Source organism: Triticum aestivum, chromosome 1B (assembly GCF_018294505.1).
Source record: "Triticum aestivum cultivar Chinese Spring chromosome 1B, IWGSC CS RefSeq v2.1, whole genome shotgun sequence".
Taxonomy (NCBI): Eukaryota; Viridiplantae; Streptophyta; class Magnoliopsida; order Poales; family Poaceae; genus Triticum; species Triticum aestivum.
This window is the reverse complement of record NC_057795.1, coordinates 652,658,637-652,673,106: the sequence shown is the minus strand read 5'-3', so window position 1 is coordinate 652,673,106 and position 14,470 is coordinate 652,658,637. Positions and strand designations below refer to the sequence as shown.

The window sequence follows — 14,470 nt, the reverse complement described above, 5'->3', positions numbered from 1 at the left end:
TGGGTTTGCGCATGCGCGGGAGGCGGCGACGTGCATGCATGCGAGTGAGGCGAGCGAGGCGCGCTAGGCGAGCTAGGTGGTTCAGGGCAGTGGTTCAGGGCAGCGATTCACATGTACTGCCCGGTCAAAGATGCATCGTTTTCGTGCAAAAATTTAAGTGTGCAAAACGTAATGGATACACACACGCGTCCGGATTCACACACGCACCGTTCTCATCCTTTCTCTCTTCCTTTCCCACCCACATGCCTATAAATGGGGTGCCTCTCTTCCTCTCCCACCCACAAGCCAGATCCGATCCTCTCCAACTTCAAACACCCAAGCGACCGAGCCCTCCCCAAGCGAGACCAAGTGAAGAAGATGCAGTTCAACAGGCCGACCTTCAGCCGTCCGCCTGTGGTGCCGGAGCTGCGCTACCCAACGGGCGTGCTCGTGGAGAGGGAGCTTCGTGTGTGGGCTATTTCAAGGAGGAGGGGTTCCGTCGAACTCACCCGCGCCTTCCTCAGAGCCGACTATGCCCACCTCCCACGGGGCTCGCCGAGGATGTTCACCCTCAATGAGGTTCATGACCGCGGCGGCATCCTCCTACTGCTCACGATCACCTTCACCAACCCATTTGACGCGCGCGAGCTCCTAGGCCAAGTCTTTTGGTGCGGCTACGACGCCATCTTCTTCACCATCTACAACATCTACACCAACTACGAGCGCATCTTCCCCGCTCCAGGCCAGATGCACTCCCTTCCCTACGACGACGAGGAGGAGGTGTGAAGATGAAGACGGTGTTGAAGGGGCACGCGCGGCCAAGGTGGAAGAAGGAGGTCAAGATGAAGATGTTCAAGCCCGGAGTCAAGCTTGTCATGTTTGGTTTTTTATTTTGTTGCTTTTCTATGTTGTGTCGTGTTGTGTCATGTTTCGTCATGTGTCCGTGAACTGTCCATGAACTTATCTAAGTTATTGTAATGGTACGGTGTGTTTCATCTTATTATGTGTGTTAAAAAATGTCCGTGCCCAAACTTATCATTTCTTCCCTAAACAAGTCATGAAGTTCGAGAACTTGTGGTTTTCGGAGGGGGTGAGAAGCCCTCTGTTTCATTCAAACAAAAAGTCATGAACTAACATGCAAATTTATTGCCTTTAAATCCTAAACCAAGTGCCACTCTAACCATAAACCAAGTGCCACTCTGACCAAAATCATGTGGTAGTGCAACATACATTTTCAACCTTCCAACCCTCCAAAACTTAAGTGCAAAACAAAGGAAAACCACTCTCACGCGTGTGCAAACATTCACGGTCTCACTATTTTTTTTAAAAAAAAATTCACAGTCTCACTATGTATACCTTCCTTCCCTACCCATGTCAAAGTCTTGCCATCTGTCCTAGCAGTTACCAGCGCAGCCCTAAACACCACATACCCACGCGGTCCTGGGTTTGAGTCCCCAGCCGCATCAATTTTTTGTGCATTTTCCACCCTTCATTTTTTTAGACATATTATGTTTTTCTCAATGTAATGCCCTTAAAAATGTTCATTTATTTTGGCACCTGGCGTAAACCTCTACCAGAGCTGAGGCACATTTTCCATGACATTTTGGTCTTTGATTTAAATCACGGTGTATTTGAATTGGATTAATTAACAGCTCCAAAAAATTTCTAACCTTAATTGTTTGGCTCCAGAATAATTCAATTAGCTTCCACAAAAAGTTTCAGCATTATGATTTACTGCCTAAATTAAATCAGAATAAAAAACAGAAAAATACGCAAGAAAACCCCTGAATGGGCCTAATTGGATGCAGTTGGCCCATTAGTCTAGCCTGCACTTGGCTCTACGCTCTGAATTTGGCCCAAGAGCAACCTTTTTTTTTGGACAGAAAGGCAGAGCAGAGAGCTGCATTTCATTGATCAAAAGTTTCTGAATTCCTAATTTCTTCTCTTTTTTTCCAACATATTTAAATGTTGGTCACTTCTTCTCTTTTTGTTTCAACATTTAAACAACTTTAACCAACATTTAAACTAGGTGAATTTCTCAAACAATTTCAAGATTACAAATTCCTTCATAATTCATGCCTTTCCATACATTTTCAACATTACAACCAGTGAGATTACCATACCTACAAATGCCCAAAAGTATTTGCAAATGGGTATTGGTAGTGCTTGATCTTCAAGCTTCCTAACCTTCTTCTTCAACATCCTAAGCTCAATAGCTAGCTCTCTGTCAGTGCGTGCTTCGCCATCCATCTCTTCTTCCGGAGCTCGTGGTGTGGCCACTTCCGTTCGTGGCAGCATGCGCAACCATTCTTCATGCTCTTCTTGCAGTTCATTCATCAGAGTCTTGGCCAGAGCATCGACCCAAAGAAAGAAGCATCTCACCTACATGAACACCAAACAGATCAACCCATTGCTCAAACATCCCGACAACGAAAATGGTGCAATTGCCCCGATTCTTACCCCATTCTCGCTGCACACGTAGAACGGACGATTCTGGTTCCTCGGTGTCTGAGAAACCCTTCGATCAACGCCAGCCCGGCACCGCGGACAGACGAAGACATGCATGTCCACACGCGCCCCGCTCTGCATCCGCCAGGTGGCGCGGGAGCTTGAGGAAGACATGGAGCTCGGAGCCGAAGGGGATCTCAACGCCGCCGCGCCCTCCACTGCTAGCTTCCCGCCGCCGTGCTCTCTCTCTCGCCGTGGTCACCGCCGTGCTCTCTGTCGCCGTGGTCACCGCCGCTGTCGCCCGCTTATATAGCACACCCGCCAACGGCTCTTTGCTGGGTCCCACAAGCCACACGTGCAACGGTGTGAATAAAATTGCCCGTTTCTGCCGCCCGGTCCCACCTGTAAGGGCCGAGTCAAAAGGTTGACCTGACGGTGACGGCAGAGTTCACGGAACGAGTCGGTGCGCACATACTAGGGGCAAAACTGAGCACAATTCGCATCTGAGGGCAAAACTGAGCACATGGACACCACTGAGGGCAAACGGATAACTAACCCTACATTTAATAGGAAACTACTTGCGAACCAACCTGTGGTTGGATGGTTAGATGGATTGTGGTATCCCCACCCATCAGGGTTCAAATCCTGGTGCTCGCATTTATTTCTGGATTTATTTCAGGATTTCCGGTGATGCACATTCAATGGGAGGAGACGTTCCCGTCGACGACGAGGTGCCTACAGTGACTTCGTAAATTTCAAGATGATATGCCGTCTCAGTCTTTCGGAGGTGCTCATAGAAGTAGGGTGTGCGTGTGTGCGTTCATATGTGTGAGTGTATGCGCATGTATACGAGCGCTTGCGTCTGTACTGTGTTAAAAAAATTTAGAAAACTACTTTCCTCCATAATGAATCTAATGATATTTGTTTGGTATTGTGAATGTTGATACTTTTTCCTACATGTTTGGTTAAACTAGAGATACTTTGACTCCCGAAAAAACTTATATGTAGACTAAAAAGGAATGGAGGGAGTACTAATTATGCATAAGGTAAGGGATGAAATAAAGTTGTTGATCGAAGTATTGTAATGTGCTAGAGATTTTTTTTTGGGACAACCAAGTTAGACAATCCAATAAAACTGAAATTTTAGTGGGATTAGACGTTCCCGTCGATGACGAGGTGCCTACGGTTTCGTGAATCTGAAGATGATATGTCGGCTCAACCTCTCTTATAGGGGTTGGGTGTGCGTGTGTGCGTCCATAGTGGTGACTGTATGCGCATATGTATGAGCGCTTGCGTCTGTACCGTGTTAAAGAAAACTGAATTTTGTGCAAAACTGTGAATAAATGTGGATAAAAAAATTGAAATTTATTCATTCTGGGAAACCACTCACAACATATATATAACCAGTTCCACACACATGGTACTTCTCTGTAACGTGGTATTACACTACTAGTAACAGGTACTACATACTCCCTCCGTTCCCAAATATAAGTCTTTCTAAATATTTTAACAGGTGACTACATATAGAGCAAAATGACTGAATCTACACAATAAAATATGTCTACATACATCCATATATTGTAATTCATTTGAAATATCTAAAAAGACTTATATTTAAGAACGGAGGGAGTACATATCAACGACGATGAAGATACACTGTATACATATGCTTGGGGAAAAAACAAAATTTTCTCTTTTGCTAGCATGCAAAACAAGAACACAAGCTAGATCGGCTTGAAATCATGCCCCTATGATGCCCGGCAGATACGTAATTTGTTGCATGAAAACTCATGCATGCAACGAGACCGGCAGTAAACGGACATCAGCTAATGATGCTGCGGGTCTGGGCCGCCGGGGCTGGTCCTCTTTGACTGCCCAATGTCGCCCTGGCCGTCCGCCTGGACCATCTCCTCCCGCAGCACCTTCATGACGAAACGCCCTCTCGCCATTGCCATTGCCGCCGGCGCCGTGGCCTCTCTCCCATGAGCTCTTTGGCGGCCGGCCGCCTCGCGTGCCGCAGATGCGGACGAGAGAACCAGGAGGACGCACACCACAAGCACCGTACCACGGAGCACGCAAGCGCTGGCCATGCGCGTACAAGCTTAGCTAGGAACTTGGACCTGCAATACAAGTGCAAGTGCAACGGCAACTCTGCTCTGTGAACGGCAAGATTCTGAGCGGCAGGTGGCTGGTTTATATAGGCGTCGCGTTGGTCGTCCCAGAGCGTAACTGGCCAGCACTAGGGCGACGTACGTGCACACGTACACGAGCTAGAGCATATCAAATCGGTTGGTAGTTCCGTGCACTTTCCACGGGGTTCCACCAATCCGCCGGCTCCGGCGTGCGATAAGACGGTTGGCCGGCCGCCAAACTCCGAGGTGGCGCCCGGCAGGATAGGGTCGCCGGGCCCCGGCCGGTGGTGACATGAGATTAACAAGTAAAAGTCGAAGCCGTCAATGGAACAGCTAGTAGCCTACTACGTACTTGAACTACAAATCCATGGATAAGGCGTACGCACGTGGGTTGGATACATTTGCACCGCTTGCATGCGGGTGCATGCATGTGTGCAAAAGTTCGTCCATCTCCGTCTCAAAAAACAAACAAGTATTGAGTATATTGTATACGTGTATATTTATGTGTAGGGCCCACCTCCTGTTTCTTTGTATAGTTGAGGTTGTGGTCCACCTATGTACTTATATATACGTGCCTGGTGCACCGATCAATACATCGAGATTGCACTGCCCATATCTTGTCCTTCTACATGGTATCTATCGCAGCACGATCCTAACCCTAGCCGCCGCCGCCGCCGCCGTTCCTTCCCGCCGCCGTCACCAGCCGCCGCCGCCGCCACCCTCCTCTCGGTCGCCGCCGCCGCCGCTGGTCACCGCCGCCTCTCCCACCACCTCGCTCGCCGACGCCGCCGCCTCTCTCTAAGGCCGTCGCCGCCGCGGGCTCCCGCTTCCGCCAACCACCTCCCACCCGCGCCGCACCCCTCCCCTCCCCTCCCACCCGCGTCGCTAACCTCTCCCACCCGCGCCGCACCCGAACCCCGTCTCCCTCCACCCGCGCCGAACCCTAGCCATGAGCTCCTCCTCGTCCACCGTTTCCAACCCGTTTGCCGGTCCCGATGTCACTCTCGTCCGTGACCTCAACATCCACGAGCGTGTTCCGGTCAAGCTTGATCACACCACCGCCTCCTACTCCGCTTGGAAGCGGTATTTTTCGCTTGTGTTCCGTGAGTACCTCCTGCACGGCCACGTGGACGGCACCGTGGACTCGGCGCTCATGATCAACGACGAGGAGTGGATGATCCTCGACGCCACCACCATCCGCTGGTTCTACCTCACCATCTCCAGCGACATCTTCCACACCGTGGTGAACGATGAGGACGACGCCTACGCGGTCTGGACCAAGCTCAACGACCTTTTCACCGACAATCGGCTACAGCGCAAGGTCCTGCTCTATGGTGAGTTTTACGGGTGCCAACAACTTGACTCATCCATCGATGATTTTTGCATGCGCCTCAAGAAGCTCGCCGATGAGCTCCGTGATCTCGGGAAAAAGATCGGCGACGAGCTCCTCATCAGCACCCTCTCCGGCGGCCTCAACGAGGACTTCGGGAACGCCGCCTCCAACCTCACCCTCATCCCGGAGCCCACCTTCGCCAAGGTGGTCGCGTACCTCAAGATGGAGGAGCGCCGGATGCGGGTGGCGCGGACTCGCGCGACCCACACCGCCCTCGTCGCAGGCACCCGCGGGGGTTCAGCCCCGCCACCGCCACGCCTGACGCCGCCACAGCCGGCGGTGTTGGAAATATGCCCTAGAGGCAATAATAAAAGTGTTATTATTATATTTCCTTGTTCATGATAATTGTCTTTTATTCATGCTATAACTGTATTATCCGGAAATCGTAATACACGTGTGAATACATAGACCACATTATGTCCCTAGTGAGCCTCTAGTTGACTAGCTCGTTGTGATCAACAGATAGTCATGGTTTCCTGGCCATGGACATTGGATGTCGTTGATAACGGGATCACATCATTAGGAGAATGATGTGATGGACAAGACCCAATCCTAAGACTAGCACAAAAGATCGTGTAGTTCATTTGCTAGAGCTTTGCCAATGTCAAGTATCTCTTCCTTTGACCATGAGATCGTGTAACTCCTGGATACCGTAGGAGTGCTTTGGGTGTATCAAACGTCACAACGTAACTGGGTGACTATAAAGGTGCACTACAGGTATCTCCGAAAGTATCTATTGTTTTATGCGGATCGAGACTGGGATTTGTCACTCCGTGTAAACGGAGAGGTATCTCTGGGCCCACTCGGTAGGACATCATCATATGCGCAATGTGACCAAGGAGTTGATCACGGGATGATGTGTTACGGAACGAGTAAAGTGACTTGCCGGTAACGAGATTGAACAAGGTATCGGTATACCGACGATCGAATCTCGGGCAAGTAAAATACCGCTAGACAAAGGGAATTGTATACGGGATCGATTGAGTCCTTGACATCGTGGTTCATCCGATGAGATCATCGTGGAACATGTGGGAGCCAACATGGGTATCCAGATCCCGCTGTTGGTTATTGACCGGAGAACGTCTCGGTCATGTCTACATGTCTTCCGAACCCGTAGGGTCTACACACTTAAGGTTCGATGACGCTAGGGTTATAAAGGAAGCTTGTATGTGGTAACCGAATGTTGTTCGGAGTCCCGGATGAGATCCCGGACGTCACGAGGAGTTCCGAAATGGTCCGGAGGTAAAGATTTATATATAGGAAGTCCTGTTTCGGCCATCAGGACAAGTTTCGGGGTCATCGGTATTGTACCGGGACCACCGGAAGGGTCCCGGGGGCCCACCGGGTGGGGCCACCTGCCCCGGGGGGCCACATGGGCTGTAGGGGGTGCGCCTTGGCCTACATGGGCCAAGGGCACCAGCCCCAAGAGGCCCATGCGCCTAGGGAACCCTAGAGGGAAGAGTCCTCAAGTGGGAAGGCACCTCCGAGGTGCCTTGGGGAGGATGGACTCCTCCCCCCCCCTCTTGGCCGCACCCCAAAACCCATCTAGGGCTGGCCGCCGCCCCTAGGGGGTGGGAAAACCCTAAAGGGGTGCATCCCTCTTCCCCCTATATATATTGAGGCATGGGGCTGCCCATAACACGCGATTTGATCTCTCGTTGGTGCAGCCCTGCCCCTCTCCCTCCTCCTCCTCTCCCATGGTGCTTGGCGAAGCCCTGCTGGATTGCCACGCTCCTCCATCACCACCACGCCGTTGTGCTGCTGTTGGATGGAGTCTTCCTCAACCCCTCCCTCTCTCCTTGCTGGATCAAGGCGTGGGAGACGTCACCAGGCTGTACGTGTGTTGAACGCGGAGGTGCCGTGCGTTCGGCACTTGATCATCGGTGATCTGAATCACGACGAGTACGACTCCATCAACCCCGTTCACTTGAACGCTTCCGCTTAGCGATCTACAAGGGTATGTAGATGCACTCTCCTTCTACTCGTTGCTGGTCTCTCCATAGATAGATCTTGGTGTTACGTAGGAAATTTTTTGAATTTCTGCTACGTTCCCCAACAGGCGGCGCCCGCCTTCCCGCCCGGATTCCCGCCCGCCCCTTCCCGCCGCCCCAGCCGGCGGCAAACAGGGGGGGGGGGTCGTCGTGGCGGCCGCAAGCAGGGGGCGCCGGTGCTCAGGGAGGAGCGCCCCGCCCGCCGCAGCACGCCCCTCAGCCGGCCCCGTGGTATGCCGGCCAGAACCCATGGACCGGCGTTGTCCATGCCTACTCCATGCCGGTTCCTCGGGCTCCTGCCCCGGGCCTTCTCGGCACCCGGCCTCCGCCACACCAGGCGTACTAACACCGCGCCGCAGCCCTACGCGGCGCCCTACGGTCAGCCGCCGCCGCCGGGTGGGCCGCTGCCCCTGCCCCTGACGGCTGCGCCGCCTCTCCCGCCGGCGCCGTGGGACCCGGCCCTCCTGGCGGCTCTCCACAACGCTCCTTCCCTGTCCAGCTACACCGGCGGCGGCGATTGGTACATGGACAGTGGCGCCACCGCTCACATGGCGGCGTACCCCGGTAACCTCCACAGACGAAGACATGCATGTCCACACGCGCCCGGCTCTGCATCCGCGAGGTGGCGCGGGAGCTTGAGGAAGACATGGAGCTCGGAGCCGAAGGGGATCTCAACGCCGCCGCGCCCTCCACTGCTAGCTTCCCACCGCCGCGCCCTCCACAGCTAGCTTCCCGCCGCCGTGCTCTCTGTCGCCGTGGTCACCGCCGCTATCGCCCGCTTATATAGCACACCCGCCAACGGCTCTCTGCTCAACGGCTCTTTGCTGGGTCCCACAAGCCACGCGTGCAACGGTCTGAATAAAATTGGCCATTTCTGCCGCCTGGTCCCACCTGTAAGGGCCGAGTCAAAAGGTTGACCTGACGGAGACGGCAGAGTTCAAGGAACGAGTCGATGCGCACGGACTAGGGGCAAAACTGAGCACAATTCGCATCTGAGGGCAAAACTGAGCACATGGACACCACTGAGGGCAAAAGGATAATTAACCCTACATTTAATAGGAAACTACTTGCGAACCAACCTGTGGTTGGATGGTTAGATGGATTGTGGTATCCCCAGCCCACCAGGGTTCAAATCCTGCTGCTCGCATTTATTTCTGAATTTATTTCAAGATTTCCGGTGATGCGCATTCAATGGGAGGAGACGTTCCCGTCGACGACAAGGTGCCTATAGTGACTTCGTAAATTTCAAGATGATATGCCAGCTCAGTCTTCCGGAGGTGCTCATAGAAGTAGGGTGTGCGTGTGTGCGTTCATATGGGTGAGTGTATGCGCATGTATACGAGCGCTTGCGTCTGTACTGTGTTAAAAAAATAGAAAACTACTTTCCGCCATAATGAATCTAATGATATTTGTTTGGTGTTGTGAATGTTGATACTTTTTCCTACATGTTTGGTTAAACTAGAGATACTTTGACTCCCGAAAAAAAACTTATATGTAGACTAAAAAGGAATGGAGGGAGTACTAATTATGCATAAGTAAGGTAAGGGATGAAATAAAGTTGTTGATCGAAATATTGTAATGTGCTAGAGATTTTTTTTGGGACAACCAAGTTATACAATCCAATAAAACTGAAATTTTAGTGGGATTAGACGTTCCCGTCGATGACGAGGTGCCTACGGTTTCGTGAATTTGAAGATGATATGTCGGCTCAGCCTCCCTTGGGTGTGCGTGTGTGCGTCCATAGTGGTGACTGTATGCGTATATGTATGAGCGCTTGCGTCTGTACCGTGTTAAAGAAAACTGAATTTGGTGCAAATATAAGTCTTTCTAAATATTTTAACAGGTGACTACATATAGAGCAAAATGAGTGAATCTACACACTAAAATATGTCTACATACATCCATATATTGTAATCCATTTGAAATGTCTAAAAAGACTTATATTTAGAAACGGAGGGAGTACATATCAACGACGATGAAGATACACTGTATACATATGCTTGGAGAAAAAACAAAATTTTCTGTTTTGCTAGCATGCAAGACATGAACATAAGCTAGATCGGCTTGAAATTCATGCCCCTATGATGCCCGGCAGATACGCAATTTGTTGCATGAAAACTGCATGCATGCAACGAGACCGGCAGTGAACCGGCATCATCTAATGATGCTGCGGGTCTGGGCCGCTGGGGCTGGTCCTCTTAGACTGGCCAATGTCGCCCTGGCCGTCCGCCTTAACCATCTCCTCCCGCGGCACCTTCCTGACGAAGCGCCCTCCTGCTGGCTGCTGCCATTGCCATCGCCGCCGGCGCCGTGGCCTCTCTCCTGTGACGACCTCTTTGCCGGACGATGCGGACGAGAGAACCAGGAGGACGCACACCACAAGCACCGTACCACGGAGCACGCAAGCACTGGCCATGCGCGTACAAAGCTTAGGTAGGAACTTGAACCTGCAACGCAAGTGCAAGTGCAACGGCAACTCTGCTCTGTGAACGTACGCCTTGATGCGTGCGGATGCCATTTTGAGCAGCAGGTGGCTGGTTTATATAGGCGTCGCGTTGGTCGTCGCAGAGCCTGGCCCGCGCGTTGGTCGTCGTACGCGGGATAGAGCATATCAAATCGGTTGGCAGCTCCATCGTTTCTGCGTTGTTCCATGCACTTTCCACGGGGGTCAACCAATCTGCTGGCTCCGGCGTGCGATAACACGGCTGCCCGGCCGGCAAACTCCGAGGTGGCGCCCGACAGGATAGGGTCACCGGCCCCGGCCAGTGCTGACTAGTACGTACTGCACTACCGATCCATGTATAAAGCGTACGCACGTGGGTTAGATACACACTTATACTATAGGTTAGGTTTGCACTGCTTGCATGCCGGCTGATCGAGATCTCCCGCATTCGCTAGCTCATTGTTGTGGATTTTGCTACGACTGCAATGCATGGATTGGGTGCATGCATGTGTGCAAAAGTTCGTCCGTGTCCATCTCAAAAACAAGGACGGCGATAACTGCCACACATGTGGGCGTTAAGTGGTCTGGCCACATACTTTGTGTGTGTCTAAGAGGATCAGTCCACACGTCTATGTGTGGGCAAAACAACTAGCGCCCACACGTCTTTTTTCCTTACGGTCCCTCTTACACGTCTACGTGTGAGCAAAATGGATAACTGCCACACGACCTTTTTTAGCCACCTACCTCACGGTCCCGCACGTCCCGCGTGACAGTCAGCATGCGTTCCCGCAGTTGCCATGGTCCGGACCATCTTCAATGTCCGTTTAACTGCAGTTGCCATGCCGCTGAACCCCAGTTGCCGTGTCGGACAACTACAATTGCCATGGTTGCTCAACTGCAGTTGTCATCTCAGGCAAGTGTGACATGCCAGTTTGGACAACTGCAGCTGTTGCCATGTATGGTCTGGTTTACTATAGTTGCCATGATTTGAAAACTTTAAAGGTTGCCACCTATTAACACTAAGCAGTTGCCATGTATGGTCTGGTTTACAATAGTTGCCATGATTTAAAAACCTTTGAAGTTGCCAACTAACACTAGGCAGTTGCCGTGTAGCGCTACAAAAAGACATGACAAAATAACATGTTCGGGTAAAGAGAGAGTTGCCATCTGCTTACAAGCACACTAGGGCAGTTGCCGTGTACCCTGCAAAAACACATGGCAACTGGCATGTTCAGGTAAAAACGAGAGTTGCTATCTTCTTACAAGCGCACTAGGGCAGTTGCCATGTACACTGCAAAACACATGGCAACTGACAGCTTGAGTGTGGGAGAGGAGAGGGGTGTGTGGGCGAGATGGCAAACGCCCACACACCAGCCGTTGTGCGTGAGTGAAAACTGGCGTGTGGGCGAACTGCTAAACGCCCACACATCGGCCTCTCCGTGTGGTGAAACGGACATGTGGACGACCGGGTGAATGCTCACACACCAGCCCAGTCCTACGTGACACTACAAATATGCCAAGATTCGTGCACCCACAAACAAACGTGGATCCATGCGTGTGGGCGAGATGTAAACGCCCACACGTGTGGGCATTAGTGTTTCCGAAAAACAAACAAGGAATCGTGGACGCGCACACGTGGGTGAGCCGGACCCGGCCGGTCAGTCGTTTCTTTGGGTTGAGGTTGGGCACATGCATGCAAGTGCGAGGATAATAAGCAAGCACTTGTGGACTCGTGGATGATGATCAGCACGAGCTTTCCTCTTCTTTCATCATGATTGGTATGGACAGATCGACATGCAAAATGCAAACGCAAATGCAAAAGATGGACGACTTTTATCTGTGTAGTGGTATCGGCGCACTGGACATCCAAATCCAGTGAACACAGTATTCTTCTAACTGAACAAGTTCGTCACCCTAGATCTCCCAGTGGAGACTAGGCCCCTCCAAGCTTCAATTGATACCCTGAATACAAATCCTACACCCTGCATCCAGTCATCCAGTCAAAATATTCTTTTTGCCGACAAAGCAAAGGGCCGCCTCTTACACCAATCAGCTAGCTAATTTGCTAGCTCGTCTCTGTCCTTGTCAGAACAGAAGTAGTTTGCATGCACGCACCGACGCACTAACTAGTAGCAATGCCACAGTCACATTGCTACTCCTACAATTGAACCAACAAATCAAGGGGGAAAGGGAAAACTTTCATACCGATTGGGCACTTCACCGGACACATCCCTGGGGCTAGGGTTGATCACAGTCGTGGAGGTCAGTGGGGTGGCCGGAGAAGCATTGGGAGCTAGGGAAGGCACCAGAGGGGCGAAGGGAGTAGGGCGGAGACATGCGGAAAGGACCATGCGCTGTCGATTTCTTCTTCCGAGACGTCACTTTATTCAACCCTGGCGGGATGGAGGCATCTAGGAGGAGGGGGAAGGAGCCTTCATGAGCGACTTCGGAGTGCTACTCAACAGAATGCTCATCACCGCCGTCTGAGTCAACGTCGGAGGGGGGCTAAGTGGGTGGCATGAGGCGGCACATCGAATAGGAAGTGGTGGCGGTATCACAGGCGGGATATTTCAGTCGTGCTCAAAGCATTCAGGATAGAGTGCACCGTCAAAACTCCCTCCTTTCTCCAAATATAATGGTCGGAAGACAGATTTTTGAGCATCCTTTAAAATTTTTTTAGAACAACATCCGGTTTACAGAATCTCTAGAGTGGGATTTAAACCTTTGTTCTTTATAATAACAGTTGTTTTACAGACGGCGTGCTTTATGAAATATGCTAGAGCAGTGGCGGAGCTAGCATTTAATAACAGGGTGGTCCGCTCTTTTTTTATAAGCAATATAACATGTGAACATTATAACTAAATACCAATATCAAGATTAATATGGTCTGCTGCACGCCTCGAAGCTAATTAGCCAAGGAACACAAATTAAAGGACGGGAGCAGCCAAGAGCACGGCTCCAGCAAATATAGTTTGCTCTACGCGCGCCACAGCGAAAAAATTCAGAACTCATACCTAAAATATAGTCAAATTTGATGCAATTCGTCTAACTCAGAGCGACCATGGGGCAGGGGGTGGCCTGATGGGGTACCTCTCTCAGAATGAGACAACTCGTACATGCCAGCGCCGACAGCAGCCGACCGGGCGGCGGACGGGGCAGGCCGCGGGCGTCAGCAGGCGGTGGCTCCAGGTGGTTGGGCGGGGCGGCGACGACAAGGAACACAGCTGGCGGCGGATCGAAATCGGGAAGTTCTCGGGGCGCTGGCTGCGTGGCTGCTGCGTGCGGTTCGGGACGAGCAGCAGGCTATTGCTGGGCTTCTTTTCCATCTAGCCCATCTCGTAATAACATTGGTATATATATAGGCTGAACTAAAATCCCAGATGGGCCGCGGCCCACCCTGTCCACCATGTGGCTCCGCCACTGTGCTAGAGTTGCCCGCCCCTCCTTTGCTCTCTAAATAATATTTGATTTTGATACTCATCTCTTGTCTTGGACTCAAAATATTCTATATAGAAATTAGTATTACATATCTAGATACATTTTGTTCCTTTCATATGTTTCTCTAACTTAATTGTCTTTCTTTTTCATTTTGTACCTTCCTTTCTTGCATTTGGGGGCATTGTATTTTCACACTCTTGATTTCTTTCAACCTCTTTCTAGCATTTTTATTTTATGTTGTACCTATTTTTTCTTGTACTTCTACTCTATATATATATATATATATATATATATATATATATATGATTTTGATAACAATTTCTTGTATTGCACTCACATAATATTATATAGAAATTATTACGTATCTAGATACTTCTTTTTTATTTTAAGATGCTCCTCTCACTTAATCTCTCTCTCTCATATTTTGTACCTTTTTGTTCATGCATTTTAGGGTACTGCTTTTGACACACACTGATTTCTTTCGGTCTCGTTCTACTTTTATTTTGTGTGTACCTCTCGTGCTTGTATCTTTTCTGTAGAGAGGGGATTATTACATGGAAAGAACACATCCTCTTCACCATCACCATGGCCAGCAGTGCTATTGCGCCAGACTTTCAGGCTGGCTCTTTTGTCCTGGTCCTCTCAA

The 14,470-nt window shown here is 50.7% G+C and overlaps 1 protein-coding gene across 1 annotated transcript; it reads right to left on the bottom strand.

Annotated features, from left to right (window-relative positions):
* Window positions 1–4,181: 4,181 nt before the first annotated feature.
* LOC123098697 (uncharacterized) lies at window positions 4,182–4,517 on the bottom strand. Its single transcript, XM_044520761.1, has one exon. The coding sequence runs from the start codon at window positions 4,515–4,517 to the stop codon at window positions 4,254–4,256; it is 264 nt and encodes an 87-aa protein (XP_044376696.1). The 3' UTR covers window positions 4,182–4,253.
* Between the last annotated feature and the right edge of the window lie 9,953 nt (window positions 4,518–14,470).